General features: G+C 39.5%; 1 protein-coding gene across 1 annotated transcript in view; it reads right to left on the bottom strand.

Moving 5' to 3' along the window:
* Positions 1 to 819: 819 nt before the first annotated feature.
* Positions 820 to 16,241, bottom strand: part of LOC115796156 (NACHT, LRR and PYD domains-containing protein 3-like) — a 108,834-nt gene continuing 93,412 nt past the window's right edge. Inside the window, exons 10-13 of the mRNA XM_030752434.1 lie at positions 6,073 to 6,246; positions 5,800 to 5,955; positions 1,857 to 1,903; positions 820 to 1,681 (exon numbers count right to left, since the gene is read on the bottom strand). Coding sequence (XP_030608294.1) covers positions 1,164 to 1,681; positions 1,857 to 1,903; positions 5,800 to 5,955; positions 6,073 to 6,246 — 895 coding nt within the window. The 3' untranslated portion in view covers positions 820 to 1,163. The remainder of the gene's footprint in view (positions 1,682 to 1,856; positions 1,904 to 5,799; positions 5,956 to 6,072; positions 6,247 to 16,241) is intronic.

The following is a 16,241-nucleotide window of genomic DNA, read 5'->3' as shown; positions in this document are numbered from 1 at the left end:
TGTTGAGCAGAAAAGAGCAACTTTCATCACTTTGAGTCACAGAAGACGATCAAACCCATGAAGCCAGATTGAAGATATTCAAAGAGAAAAAGCTGCAGCTCCTCTGCTGCTGTTAGTGAGGAAAAGATGACACACTGCTTCATTACCTTCACATGGAGACGATCAGCATCGGTCATCAGAAACACGAGTTTCAGAACGGTGAAAGTAAACTTTAAGAAGAGTTTTAAACACACAGAGAGGCGTTTGAGGGCAAGTTCACAATCAGGAACATCAGAAACTGATCAGCTGGGGATGAATTCTGCTTCATCTTTAGAAACATCTGGAAATATTTGGAGGTTTCACAGAAACCAGCATCACTGTCCTGTTCTTGAACGCAGCCTCTAAAATGATGTGTTTATATTGTAAGTCTGAATTCAAACTGCTTTCACTGCATATGAAAGAAAAGAGTGCAGTTTAGTTTGAGTGGTTTTAGCTGAGCTGTGTCCTTAATCACATGTGAACTGAACAGTTTCTATTGTTGAGGAGCAGGAAGCCTCTCAGTTAATCAATGCAGTGATCCTGATAGTTTGGTATCAGTGCTGTTAACAACGGTTAGCAGCACAATTATAAAAACAATATTTCACTATTTTGCTCAATTAAAAACTCAGTGTAAAATCATTAAATATACAGAATCAGCAACAAAATAACATCAACTACCAAGTAAACAAAGCAAACCAAAAGCACAAAGAAACATTTAAAATATGAAAAATGTTTTATTTATTTTATTTTAGGTTTTATTTATTTTTTAGATGCAAATTTCAGTGACTTGAAATAAAGGTCAAAATATTTTATAAGCATGTTGAATGAAGGAGTTCATTGTTTCCACTTACAGGTGTGTTTGTCATATTTGCCTAACAAGTCCAACAGTAACAGTGTGTGAATATTTAGCATCAGGGTTATCCAACAAATCAGGTCTATATCATAGGAAGTAAATGAAAGATGTTTTAAATAATGAGAGCGAGTCATGAAGATCAGAATGTAGTTCATCTATTTACCACCAGAGGACGACAAACCATCAACTTAGAGTCAAACTGCTTCACAGTTAAAGGATACACTTGTACAGACTGAACTATCTGTTCAACAGTCAGAGTTTCTCTGACAGGAGGACACTCTTTACACTAAACTCAGCACAGAGACACTGAGGAACCAGGAAACCAGGCTGTAAATCCAGGATAAAGAGGTTCAGTGAATGTGGTGTTGAAGGTGTGGAGGTGGATCAGAGTGTCAGAGGAGACTCTGTAGAAGGACAGAGTGCCAGCAGGACAGTCCACATACACTGCTACTCTGTTAGAGCCAGAGGAGGAGATGAATGTTTCTCTGTTATTGTGAATGACAGAGTAACCCTTAACTTCAGAGGAGAACAGACACCAGGACTGATCATTTCTTCCAAACACACAGTCAATACTGCCTCCTCTCCTGATTCTTCTGTAACTCACTGATATATTAACCTCTCCTTTCCACTCGACCTCCCAGTAACAGCGACCAGTCAGACCATCTCTACACAGCAGCTGAAGAACATCAAATCTGTCTGGATGATCAGGATATGACTGAACCTTCTCCACATGTGTCACCTTCCTGTTGTTGTCAGACAGTTGTAGGTTTGTGTTCACTGTGTTTGTGTCGATTGTGAGTTGACAGGAATCTGATGGAGAGAACAAACACAATCCAGCTGCAGTTATTGATCCATCATCTGTTCATTGATTGACACTTTGATGATGACTCCTGACATCAGAGATGTGAATGAGTGATGTGACAGTTTGAAGATGGTTGAATGTGTGCTGCTTTGTTTTCATCAATCACATTAAAAACACACTTACACTTCCTCAGACCTGGGATCAGCCATCGGACTCCAGCAGGCTCCACCCTGAAAGGAGGAGGGGGGTCAGAGCAGCACAGTCTCTTTCAGCATGCACACATGGACATTACATCGCTCTCAGACACACACTGTTAGACACTGATAAAGGAACAGTCCAACATTTGGACTCATACACTTGAAGGAAATGTCTCTATAGTCCTGTTCTGTGGTTGTCGTGTTCCAGTGAGGCTGTTTGATTAGAACAAAAATCACAGCAAATATTTATCATGAGTCTTAATAAAGCTCATTTGTATCATTCATTTTAATACTTTTTTTTGCAAAATCTTGCAAGGAAACAGCCACCGTGCAAGAATAACCAAGAATTTCTCGTCACTTAATCTTATTTATCAAATCTCAAAGTAACTTTTCAATGCTGAAACAGTCTGTGCGTGCATAAGTATCTAAAGACAGATAATTAGTCAATTTCGTTCTCTCCTAACATTCATCTCCTGCATTCCTTTTACATACAGCTCCTGTTATTAAGTTTTGTTTTGGTCAATGGTTTTACCTCATATTCAAAGATCAGAGTTCAATAAACTTATTGACCTCTCATTCTCATATTTATTGGAAGGTTTTTCTAATTTTTGAGATAATAAAATTTAAAGGCATTTATAAAATGTGGAAGCTACTTATTCTGAAGGTTCCACTGGAAATATTAACAGTGGTGGTAACAATTGTAATTTCAACAGCAATTTCTAATATTCTCATGTTTTCTCCCTGGTTAGATGTAATGAGAGCACCATTCATCAAATTCAAAAGGCTCCTATTCTAAAATGCATCTGGAAACATTCCCATCAATGAGAAATGCTGAAAAACTCCATAATAGGGTCCCACGAGTCTACTCATTCCCATTGCAAGAGGAGTGAATGATTCAGTTTAAAATGACTGCAAGTTAATGAAAATGAAGAATTACCTTAGAGTGAAAAAAAAAGAGGAAGACTTAAAAAAAAAAAGAAATTACAGTGGTGAGTGGATCAGATAACAATTAAACATAATGGTAAATAATTAAATGCTACTGTATTAGTCTGTAACGTAACTCCCACCAACACTACATTGTTTTTTCACTGTGACGTTTAATGTTAGTTAGCTAGCAGAGCAGCCTGGTGTGTCCATCTCTCCTTACTGTGATGTGACCCAGTCTACTGTGCACAGCTAGCAGTCAGTTCAATTCAATTTAATTCATTTATATAGCACCAAATCACAACAAACAGTCGCCTTAAAGTGCTTTATATTGTAAGGTAAAGACCCTACAATAATTACAATAGCAATTTCCCAGAAGTTGGGACACCATTCAATGACTTGTTAGCATAGCTAGCAGCAATGGTCCCTCTAAGCTGCGCGCCTGCGCAATCGCGCACTGCTCGCACATACTCAGCGCACCAGAAAATCTGTGCAGGGCAAAAAATGTGAATCCAACATAAACCGTAAACCACATGTGTCAGACTCAAGGCCCGTGGGCCGTATTTGGCCCGCGATGTAATTTCAAACGGCCTGCGAGATGATTTCATATAGCTATTATTAATGGCTCCCACGACTTATACTACAAATCCCATAATGCACTGCAACAGTTGCTGCAGGCCAAGACCCGTGCGCTAACCCATTTGTGCTGCAAGTGACTCATTGATCAGTGATCCGCAGACAGCACTTTTACAGTGACATATAAGCTGCCTGACCCTCAAAAATGGTCAAATGAAAAATGGAAAATGTGCGGGGGAAAGGACAGTTAAAGGAGAAGATGCAGAGGGAGACCTGCACAGGTGAGCTGACAGTGCATCATTGCGTCACACAGCAGGAAGCGCTGTGCAGCAAAGTCCTGAAGACAGAACGCGTCATTAGCACCGTAACACAGACAGTGCCGGTGTTGTGCCAAAAAGTGATCGTCTGCCATAAAGTGATTTCCGATGTTTCTATGTGCTTTTATGTCTTTGCTTATATTGGTGAATATGGTGCAGTCAGTATGATTTATGAAGGGCTTATATATAAAATTAAGAAATTACCTGTTTTTCAAGTAAGTTTATGACTAAGTTTATACATTATAATAAATCCAGTCCTCTTTGGTCACTTAAAATATCTTTATAGAGTGTAATGTTATATTTGTTGGGTTTTCTGCTGCCCTCTTGGCCAGATTTCACTTTAATAAGACATTTTTAAGATAAATGACAGTTTTTACCCTGATAAATAAAGACTATATAAAAGTCACTGCCAAAAACTGATTGCAGCTTCTACCGTGTAACAGAAATGCTGTTTCTCGCTCAAAATGACTTGATATCATTCACGGGAGATATGTTTGACATATTTCCCACAGATTATAGATCAGCAAGTAATTTACAACTGTTTAAATACATGTAATCATTTTCTGGCAATCACTTTTTTGCACCCGTTACGTGCCCTTAGCTGGCGTGAACAGCTGTTTAACACTGAGTGTGTCACCGCTGAGCCGGCTGATCAAAGGAATTTTGAATTACCGTAATTCCGCAGCCGTTTGTCCCGTCGGAAAAATTCAGTTTCTGAAAGCTGAGAAATTGCGCCTCACATCCAACATAGGTTTTATTACAGTAAAAGTTCGCAAATGGCGGCACCTTTGTCCTGCAGCTTCGGGGATGAAAAAAATCAGAGCAGGTTCCACCGCTGTGTTTGCAGCTGCACTTTTTACTGATGAACTGGACACACAGCGCAGTTTATGCAGCGTTTTTCCACATGTGAAGCACAAAATTCACATCACAATTTTTAACTGAAAAATTAGCAAATTTTCATCACCTTGAAATATTCTCATTTTTCTTGATGACATTTTTGAAGAAAAATATAATTTTATATTTTATTTAATGTGTTGAGGAAAAAGGTTGCTGTATTCTGACCATTCAAATCATATTGCTGATTAAAATGATTTTTAATTCTGTGTCTTCAATTTTGGTCCTTCATATGATTGAGTTTGACACTCCCGCCATACTAATTAGACCAATAAAAATTCTTTCCATACCATTTTGTACAGGAATTTATACTCTATCACAAGCTACAGCACACATTACATTGTGCAAAAATGTGAATGTTTTAATGTGAACAAAACGTTATGCCTGAAAGATGCAATGTCTCATTTCTTCCAGAGCAGGACTCTATAACATAATACACATCTCACATCTCATGAATGACAAGATTTTTTTTTTCATTTTAAGTGGGCTGAATCACTTATATTAAAAGCAAACTAATAGAAATGCTATAATCTGATTCTTTTAATAAGCCATGTAACTTGCTATGATCCCTGGTTTATAACAGATGCAATACTGGTGTGTGGCCACAGCGTGCACATCTGATGTTGCTCACAGTGGTACTCAGTGTGCTCAGGGAGCTTTTGTGTATGCCCATACACATAAAAATTTAGCGGGAACATTGGCTAGCAGGCTGAAAGAATGTAGAAACTGCTACTTTCAGTATTAGCACTTTATAAACAGTCAGCTTGGTCTTGAGCATTGTTACCAAAATAAAAATGGTCTCCAGAAATTGAGAGATTTCGAGAGTGAAATCTGCGATCTTGGACTTTTTTTTAGTTAACTGATGAACATTGTGTGAATCTGTTAATGCTAAGATATGAAATTGAGATGAAAAGAAAAGTGTACATATGTGTGAATATAAGTTACTAAAATCCATTGGTGTAAATTTATTGTGTTATTTATGTGCAGTGTATTTTATTGTATTTTCCATACTTGTAGTATAGACTTAGTGGTTTTATGATACAGGAACCTCTCTCAGCTGCCATGAGCCGATTAAAAAATTGCTACACGTGTGATTTCTTCATGCTGGATCTAAGTGTTATTGGAACATTTACATAGTACTATAGTGAACGACAGAGAAAAAGATTGACCTCCTCCTCTCTTAGAAATTGTATGTGGCTGCCACAGGCCTCTCCATACCTGACTGTCTCTATTTTTAGCTGCTCCAGCAGCTTCACTCCTTCCTCTCCTGGATGGTTGTAGCTCAGGTCCAGCTTTCTCAGATGGGACGGGTTGGAGCTCAGAGCTTTGGCCAGAGCAGAGCAACCTTCTTCTGTGATAGCACAGCCTGACAGCCTGGAGACACCACACAGTACATGACAGTCTTAGAGAGCAAAAGTGCAGGTGAAGCCTGTCAAAGATAGACAAATCAAAGTAGACATAATCCTGCATGGATTAACCACTAATCCTGACCTGAGTGTTTCTAGTTTCCAGTGGTGACTCTTAATTCCATTAGAAAATGCTTTCACTCCTGGGTCCTTCAGGTCATTGTTGCTCAGGTCCAACTCTCTCAGACTAGAGGACTGGGAGCTGAGAACTGAGGACAGAGTTTCACAGCTTCTTTCTGAGAGGTTACAGCTACTCAACCTGATGAAACATCAATAAAAGAATATGGTATTACTTTTTTTTTACTGTTTTCGTCTTTTTTGTCAAAACGATCTTGTGGATAACTTACAGAGCTTTTTTGGAAGTTTTAACCACTGGCAGCAGCCTCAGTAGAGCCTCCTCTGAAGCAGAGTATTTCTTCAGGTCAAACACATTCAGATCTTCTTCTGATGACAGTAAGATGAAGACCAGAGCTGACCACTGAGCAGGAGAAAGTTTATCTGTGGAGAGACTTCCTGATGTCAGGGACTGTTGAATCTCCTCCACTAGAGAATGATCATTCAGTTCATTCAGACAGTGGAACAGGTTGATGCTTTTCTCTGCAGACAGATTCTCACTGAGCTTCTTCTTGATGTAATTAATTGTTTCCTGCTTGGTCTCTGAACTAATTCCATCATTCAGCAGGCCTTGTAGGAGAGTCTGATTGGTCTGCAGTGAAAGACCCAGGAGGAAGCGAAGGAACAAGTCCAGGTGTCCATTTGGACTCTGTAAGGCCTTGTTCACAGCACTCTGGTAGAGGTGTTGCTCTGTCTGGGAGGCTGTCTGTTGTTCTTCCAGCAGATTGACTCCAGAGTTGATGAAGGTCAGATGGACATGAAGAGCAGCCAGAAACTCCTGAACACTCAGATGGATGAAGCAGAACACCTTGTCCTGGTACAGCCCTCTCTCCTCTTTAAAGATCTGTGTGAACACTCCTGAGTACACTGAGGCTGCTCTGATATCGATGCCACACTCTGTCAGGTCTGATTCATAGAAGATCAGGTTTCCTTTCTGCAGCTGATCAAAAGCCAGTTTTCCCAGAGACTCAATCATCTTCCTGCTCTCTGGACTCCAGTGTGGATCTGTCTCAGCTCCTCCATCATACTTGACCTTCTTCACTTTGGCCTGAACCACCAGGAAGTGGATGTACATGTCAGTCAGCGTCTTGGGCAGCTCTCCTCTCTCTCTGGTTATCAGCACATCCTCCAGAACTGTAGCAGTGATCCAGCAGAAGACTGGGATGTGGCACATGATGTGGAGGCTTCGTGATGTCTTGATGTGGGAGATGATCCTGCTGGCCTGCTCCTCATCTCTGAATCTCTTCCTGAAGTACTCCTCCTTCTGTGGGTCAGTGAACCCTCTGACCTCTGTCACCCTGCCAACACACTGAGCTGGGATCTGACTGGCTGCTGCAGGTCGTGTGGTTATCCAGAGGCGAGCAGAGGGAAGCAGGTTCCCCCTGATGAGGTTTGTCAGCAGCACATCCACTGAGGTGGACTCTGTAACATCAGTCAGGATCTCAGTGTTGTGGAAGTCCAGAGGAAGTCGACACTCATCCAGACCATCAAAGATGAACACAACCTGGAAGTCTTCAAAGCTGCAGATTCCTGCTTCTTTGGTTTCAGTAAAGAAGTGATGAACAAGTTCCACCAAGCTGAACATTTTCTCTTTCAGCACATTCAGCTCTCTGAAAGTGAATGGAAACATGAACTGGATGTTCTGGTTGGCTTTGTCTTCAGCCCAGTCCAGAGTGAACTTCTGTGTTAAGACTGTTTTCCCAATGCCAGCCACTCCCTTTGTCAGCACTGTTCTGATTGGTTCATCTCTTCCAGGTGAGCCTTTAAAGATGTCTTCTTGTCTGATTGTTGTTTCTGGTCTGTCTGGTTTCCTGGATGCTGTTTCAATCTGTCTGACCTCATGTTCATCATTGACCTCTGCAGCCCCTCCCTCTGTGATGTAGAGCTCTGTGTAGATCTGATTCAGAAGGGTTGGGTTTCCTGCTTTAGCGATGCCCTCAAACACACACTGGAACTTCTTCTTCAGAGTGGATTTGAGTTTATGCTGGCAGGTGATGGGCAATTCTCAAAGAACAAAAAACATATTCTAAAGTATATGAACTTCAGCATGTCTTTCTTTCAGAAATAAGTAAATATGAATTAAATATCAAGTTACAAATCTCATGCTGTTCTGTCAGAAAACCTTTATAAATCTTTATAGAAATCCTCTTACTGCTCTGCAGACGGTCAGCCAGCTCCTCCTGCTTCATTTTCCTCAGGAAGTGCAGTGTGATCTTCAAGAAAGCCTCTCTGCTTTCCTTCCTCTTTGCTTCTTCCTCACCCTCCAACAACTCCTCATCCTCCTTCTGATGTTCTACAAATTCTGGATTCAGAACCTTCTGGATCTTTTTCAGCTCAGTCTTCACAAAAGTGATGATATTTTCCTCCAGCAGCTGGAAGAGAATGCATGAATGATCCAATCAGACTAAAACAACAGAGTCAAACATCAGTAACATGAGTACACTGACAATCCACTGGTGTACAAAGTGCAGCATGGAGATGACTGAAAGAACAGATGTAACAGTAGTTGTTGTACATGTACAAACCATAAATATGGAGTCCAGCTGTGTTTGATGCTGCTGGGCAGACTGACCACTGGGAACCTCTGAGCTCTCCTGATCCACTCTGTGAAGGAATCATGAAGAATTGGTTCAAGCACAGGGTAAAGATTTGAAGTTGTCAAAGTTTGAAATTATCACATAGTTTCATTTACTGCACTTTCTTTATTCCTTACTGATGTCCAGCAGTCTTTTCCTTCAGTTCCTTCAGAAAATATGTTTTACTGTCTCATCACCATTCATGGACATAAAGACACATTAATTAAAATTAATATTTAAAAAATATGAGCAGAAGAAACTGGATGGAATATAAAAATACTATTTTCTTTCCTCACTAGCACAGAAATAATATACATGGAGCAGTAAAACTGTAACCCATTAACCTGGGGCTGTTGAAGTGGACACTGAATTATTATTTACATTAATTATGAACATGTGCACCATCAGAACGACTGTTTTCTGCAGCAGGAAACGCTGCATCAAAGCTCAGGATGAACCTCAGTGTTATGTTTGTTTCTTCATGGCAGCCACCACATTCTCCTTTAAAGGCTCAAAACCACACATTTATTCACTAGCACAGTTAAACATGCAGAAACACACAAAAACAAACACATGCACTTGAACACACAACAAATCAACCTCATCCAGGAGCTACAGTACTTTCAAAACTCTACTGATGTAAGAAAGTCTTCTCAGCGGACAGACTAAAGGCTATTTTATTTTATGTCTAGTTTAAGTTGTATGTACAGTATATTGTATCTGACAATACTTTACTTGTGATTATTCACTTTTGCATTTAAGAAAGTTTTCTTTAAAAAATATTTTGAAAATTAAAAGGCTTTAGTTTTTTTGACAGGTGCTGTATGAAACTGTTCAAAGCACAGTAATGGAAACCAATGAGCAGTTCATTTTAAAAGACCTGTGTTCTTTCCTCTCTTGAATATTTCTTATTGCTCATTAAAAAAGACAAAAGTTTTTATCTGATTGCTCAATAAATTATTGGAATAATCAGTAGAATCATTGATTACTAAAAGAATCAATAGCTGCAGCCCTGTTGGCAGTGAAAGAACAGAACACCACCCTGGGGTCAATTCAATAATTTAAACTATGGAGTCCTACTGACTACTATGAGGAGCAGGGACTTAAATGTTCACGTTGTAGACGTTTTATAGAATAAAGTAATTCTTTCCTTCGTTAGTTCCTTTAAGAGGCAGTTTAGAGATCACGAAAGAGCATAAAACTGTTTATTTACATCAGACATCAAGATTACTAAAGTTACTAACAGCTCACCTCTCTGCACTCTTAGATTGGTCACTCTTTAACGACACACCGCTGGATTCAGGTCCAGCTTCAAGTTCATTCCTGAAAAAATTAAAATGCAGTTTTGTGAGTGCTGAGTTTGGACATGGAGAAGAATTACAGAGAGTGGAATCTTTATTTGATCCCTGCTTAATTTGTAAGTTTGCTCACAAAGAATTTAACAGTCTCTAATTTCTTTTAATGGTAATTTTATTTTAATGGAGACAAACTATCAACCAAAAATCCAGAAAACAAAACAAAACACATTACATGACCTTGACGTGCTTCTTCTTTAGTCGGTTCTTGCCTTGGTGATGTGCTTTGAACATGGCCCCTCAGTAACAGTGAAGTCGTCCTGCACCCTTAGCAGAAAAACAGTCCTAACACATACTCAGTGCTTTACTGTGTGGGGGGGTGTTTGTTGGGTCACACTCAGCATTTCTGTTCCTCCAAACTGTTGATGCCAAAGAGTTTGATTTTGGCTTCAACTGACAGCAGCACTTTCTCCCAGGCCTTCTCCAAATTCTTTACATGAAATGAAATGTTATGTGTCCAAGGACAGTAGTGATAGAGGACAATACCTCATGCTGCAACAAATAAGGATGATGGTTTTTTATTTGCTTTTTTGTTTGTTTTCTTGTTTGTTTCAGCTGAGAAATGGCTAAAAATATCTGTTAAATAGAGTTTCTTGTGTTACATTCAAGCAGACTGTTAATCTGGATCGGATCTGTTTGTTTTGGCTCTAGTTTTTGGCCCTCCACAAATGTGTGCCAACTATCAGATGATGTCAGATGAGATAATTTTTTAGCCCTATGTTAAAGTTTTTTTTTCTGAATTTCTTTTAACTCATAAATGGCAAAGATTTTATCAGGTGATCTCGGCGTCACTGAGCATCTTTTGTGGACATTTGCCATGAATTCGATGGGTAGTTTTGCCATAATATTGTTAACAATATATAATTAGAGATGATTCATTTCTTTGTAAAGCAAACATACACATTCAGCAGGAGATCAAATAATTACACCCCCCCCCCCCCCCCCTTTATGAACAGTTGTGTTTGTGCAACAAACTCCAACACACACCGCTTCACATATGAACACAGAAATGTGTGTGAAAAAGAGCTGAGCTGACATTAAACATGATGGAGAATTTATTCAGAAACACTGAGTCAGGAACAACATTTAGACACACATTACCTCTCTGCAGGAGGAGGAACACCTGATTTAAAGTTAATAATAACATCCTTTGAATCGTCGCTCTTTAAGGACACACAGCTGGGTTCAGGTTCTGGTTCAGGTTCAGGTTCAGGTTCAGGTTGGTTCCTGTGAATAATGATGCAGCAGTGATGTGAGTGCTGAGCTGTGACATGGAGAAGAGTCATGGACAGTTAGAGATGGTCATCTCACCTCTGAGCTTTGGTCTGGCTCTCATGTTCCCCACACAGAGTGGTTTTAGAGGGAGGGACTCCCTCCTCTCTGTCCTCACACTGATCCATGCTGCTGAATTCACATCAGCTCACACACAATTTCTACCTTCACCTGCAGAGGAAACACACATCATTCATGTGCACATCAACTCAAATCCTCCTTTCATCATGTGTGCAGCTGAATGCAGTCAGACAGTGTGAGGCAGAGGAAGCTGCCATCAGCTGCTCTACTTCTACTATCAGTCCACTAAATGGAGCCATGAAGCTGCAGCCCAGCACAGACTAATCATTCACTGACACACACTGATTCACTTTCACAAAAACACTGACTTTATTGTGACCCATGAACAGAGTAGTGCAAGTATAAGTTATAATTACACCAGTGATAACGTTAAAAAACGATAAACGTTAAAAAAGATGGGACAGAGAGGAAGATAAGTGATCTCTGTTTCTAAAGTAACTGCTCAGCAGGTGACATTTGATAAACCAGGAATTTTGCTGACTTATCTGAATAAATTTTAGAGTTTAATTTGAATATTGAATGAAGACTTGATGTGTTGCTAAATCACGTTGTTGTGAAATTTCTTGCAAAACAAACTGCAGTACAATAATTTTGTGTTATTTAAAGGTTGCACGAAAAACTGGACCATTTAGTCCAGGCTCAAGTGGTTAGTGGGACTGGAACAGAGCAGGCTGTGATGTGTGTGGTCAGTGTTACATCGTGGTTAGCAGGCAAATTAAATTTATTTAAGATGATGAAGCTTTTATATTTGCTTCATGCTGTCTAGGGTTGAAAATCAGCCATGATGGTGCATGAAACATCTGCTTACATCTTATTGAATTCACCAGAAAGCTCCATCAGACAGAAAACATGAGAGTTTGAATTAAAGTCTTACTTTATTAACTCTGAATTTCCTGTTCCAGAACAGCACAAATAATAAATTCAATGGTGAGTTTAGACTCTTTTTAGAAATAGTAGCGTTAATAATAATGTTTTTATATTGGGGTATTATTTTCATATATCATCTTTTCATGTGAAATTTTGCTTGCCTGTCTATAGGAGGCAGTACAGTTACAACAAAAACAAGTTTAAATGGCACAATGTTCACTCTCACAGGTGTTGTGTGCCTCAGCAGGCTTGTTATTAGTAAATAAGACTCGTGTTGCTGCGGGTGAATGAAGATTCAAAGGTCACTTCATGACACAAATCAGCCGAGCAAATTCAAAACACACTTTACCTGAAGCATTAGCAAAAACTGCTGTGATCATGCAGGGTCACTGCTGTGCAGTATGCATGTTTGCCACTATAGGGAAGATGGCAGAAGATCATTAACCAGTTTTAGGTTTCTGAGCCGTACGTCTGCTGCCATCAGCAAAGGAGCTGATGCACTTTATTATTTTAGTTTCAGTCAAATTGGGCTTCAGCAGAGCTGCAGAGAGCAGGTCAGAAGGATGTGACATGTCAGTGTCTCAGCATATTCAATTAGAATATTGTTATAAAGTGATAGAAATCTGCCTTTTATTGGGTTGTAAAAGTGAAAGTGGGTGACAGCATGAAGATCGAGAGGAGGACAGAGAGCAAACAGAAGCAGGTAAGAGCGGCTTTGCTGTCAATGTCAACAAAAGATACAAAGCCAAAGGAGGATCTTCTGTTTTTCCCACATTTGTTGATGATGGTTTCAATTTGCTTTTTGTCCATGTGTCTGGAGGAGCAGAGGGATTGTTGTTAATGTCTGCAGTTAATAATGCTGCTTTAATTGCTTAAAGTAAAGTGGACTGCCTTTAAGAGACTGAAACAATGCTCTGCATCTTTCTCCTCTGATCCACTTTGCTACAAACAGTTCTTTAACTTTGGTCAACAGGACTGAGCCTTTGCCTCAGGTTTGATAGCTAAAGTGTGGGTTTTACATTGAAACCTCTGATTTTTGAATCATTCTTAGACACAGAAAGAGTTCATCCAACTAATCAAACTGCTTTTGAAGGTAAGGTGAAAAGCACTGACTGTGTTTGCAGGACATTCCTTTAGCATTAATTGCAGGTCACTGCATGCAGAAATGCTGCTGGTTCCTCTGTAAACAGTCAGTGTGACGACTGAGTGAAGAAGTTTAGGACAGAGCCAAAGTTTGGGCACTGCGCTCACAGCTTTTAGCCGTCCACACATTACAATCATGCTCTCAACTCAGCTCATTCCAAATAAGGGTCACAGTCACATCAGACATAAAATATGTTTCAGTGTTAAATTTTGCTGTGGATTATGGAGCCCAGTATCTGTCATCCATCTATTTAAACACAGAGATCAAGTGTACTTAAATAAATATTGTCTTATTTGACTGTCTTACAGGTTAGACGAGAAAGAACGAGTGAGAGAAAGAAGAGCTGCACTGAGTCAATATCAGCAGAGAGAGTCACACACTCTGCTGTAATATCATTAATGTATCATAACAAAAACTACACAAACAGGCCTGTTTTAGCTGTTGTTGTTTTCCATTAACATCAAGGAAAAGTGGTCAGGAAAAGGAGACAAGGCGACTGAACGCACCTCAAGGTTACTGCTGAGAGCACTGCTGAACCAAACACTGCAAACTAACACTGTTTGAGTCGCACATTTAAAACAGGATTTGATTAATGAGGAACATGAGTAGCAGTTTCATGGATCTCCTAAAATACACACACAGCATTTCTTTGGTCATGCTCCATTTAGTATATTTAAAATGTCCTCAGATTAAAATGTTTTCTGAGAGTTTTCTCTTATTGTATACTCGACTAATTTGCTTCTCTTCTTGGAATGACTGGAAAATTTGTCTCCACAAACATCTCAAATCCAACATGATGTCCAAACCTCACAGAGCAGAAACAAACAGTAAAGTTCCTGAAGACAAACTGTTAAAGGAGGAAACAAAGCAAACTTACAGTTTCTGCAAACAGAGCAGAAGAAGAAGAAGCTCCACTCCACACCTGGACACTCAACACTGAGACACAGGTGAGCTGCTTCTTAAAAGGAGGCGGGACTCCACCTGAAGGAGCACAGATGGGAGGGGCTCAGCAGGAGCAGCAGTCTAGTTCATTTAACAACATTGTTCAAGTTCCTGAACATCAGACTTTAATGTGAAGCTCCTTCACTCCTTCGATCTCATGATGCAGTTAAGGTCATTTTTTCTGTCACTCTGTGTCCACACAAACACAAAACATTAATGTTTGAACTAAAAACATCATGACTGGTTCAGCAGGTTTGATTCAGACTGTGCCTGATTTAAACATCACCTGCTGTGCTCAGAGATTTTAATCCAGTCCAGACTGCATGATTATAGTGCTGCTGGACTTATTGTCTGATCCTCCAATGATTTAAAGACAAGTTGTTATATTTTAAGTGCCCAATGATGTTTCTGGATGAAGTTTAAAGTCAACCTGAATCTAAAAATGTGTGTTTGATGTTTGTGTGTTCAGCTGTGACTCCATGTCTCCTGCAGAGCTCAGCTGATCCTGAACTCACATCTTCACTAATCTGACGTTTACACACTTCTTTTCCTGCTCAAACATCAAAACAGGAAATATGAAGGACTGTAACAATTCATTCACTTCACCTCATTGTTAAAAAAATAAATTACTGACAGAAAGGTCTGCAGTTAAAGTAAGAAAAAAATTTCTCTTTAATTTCATCTAAATGCAGCTTTTTGCTGTCTGTGTATGAACTGATCTTTGTGTCTCAAGTCAAACTGGATTTAACAGCAGACTGTGTGTGTGTGAGTGTGTGTTTAGTCCAACAATATGCCATATAGCTGCTCAGAGTGTAAGTCAGAGTAAAGTTCAAATGCTGGCGTGTGAAGACATGAAACCTTCTTCTAACTCTGTCACAGCTCAGCTCCAAAGTCTGTGACAGAGGAGGAGAACATGTAGATGATGCTCAGTTTGAATGAAGCCATCAAACCATACAGCAGTGTGTGTCTGTCAGCAAATCGGTGTATGTGCAGAGTCTGAGTGCGTGTGTGAACGGGACTAAACACTAAATCCAACAAGTAGCTGAGTGAGTCAGCCAGTGGAAGAAGGAGTGAGAGGATTTTTCAGGGCTGTGCCAGAATTCCCAAACATCTGTGGGAGTGTATTTTCTACCTGTCAGGTAAACAGGTTTTTTGTGAAGGAAGACACCTGAAACACTTTAATTAAAAAAGTAAAACATTTAATATATTAAAGAATCAGGAAAAATAAACACGCATGTGGGGACTCAGAAGAGACAGCCTGTGTGTGCTCGCTCTCTCTCTGAGCCCGTGTTCCTGTCTAACCACAACATTTTTATACTGTCAGCCTCCTGTTATCTATAACATAAACGATCTCTGGGCGCTATAGGATGACCTTCGTCACAAGCTGGTTTTCATGACTCATGATTCCTCAGCTGTGGATTCATGAAGCACATCATCTTCCTGATGTTTTAGTTATGTGTCCTTGTGGCCATTTCTCAAGATAAAATGTACTGAAACAGAGAAGTTAGTCTAGAACTTTCTGATCTGTTGCTCTCTGTCTAATGTATTATTTAATTGTTTATTAGTTGGTTGATCCACTGTTTATTAATTAATTTACTGGAGTTTACTTTTAAACATTTGTCCTTTATTCACTGAGTAAAAAATAATCCCTAACAACTCCCTCCTTTTTCACACCATTCAGGTATGAAACAAATTTAACACCTCTATGGTTATTAACCTATTGATTAAAACTAAAAACAACATGAAAACAAACAACATGACATTATAATATATTTTAAAGCACAATAAGTCATTACAAACCAGAGTTGCTCTAAAATGATATTTCTGTGAGTCACTGAGTTCTGTAATCAGTGTTTATAATAAACAAGGTCACACACACACACACACACACACACACACACAC

This window comes from Archocentrus centrarchus, chromosome 2 (assembly GCF_007364275.1).
Source record: "Archocentrus centrarchus isolate MPI-CPG fArcCen1 chromosome 2, fArcCen1, whole genome shotgun sequence".
NCBI lineage: Eukaryota > Metazoa > Chordata > Actinopteri > Cichliformes > Cichlidae > Archocentrus > Archocentrus centrarchus.
This window is presented reverse-complemented; position numbering and strand designations above follow the sequence as displayed.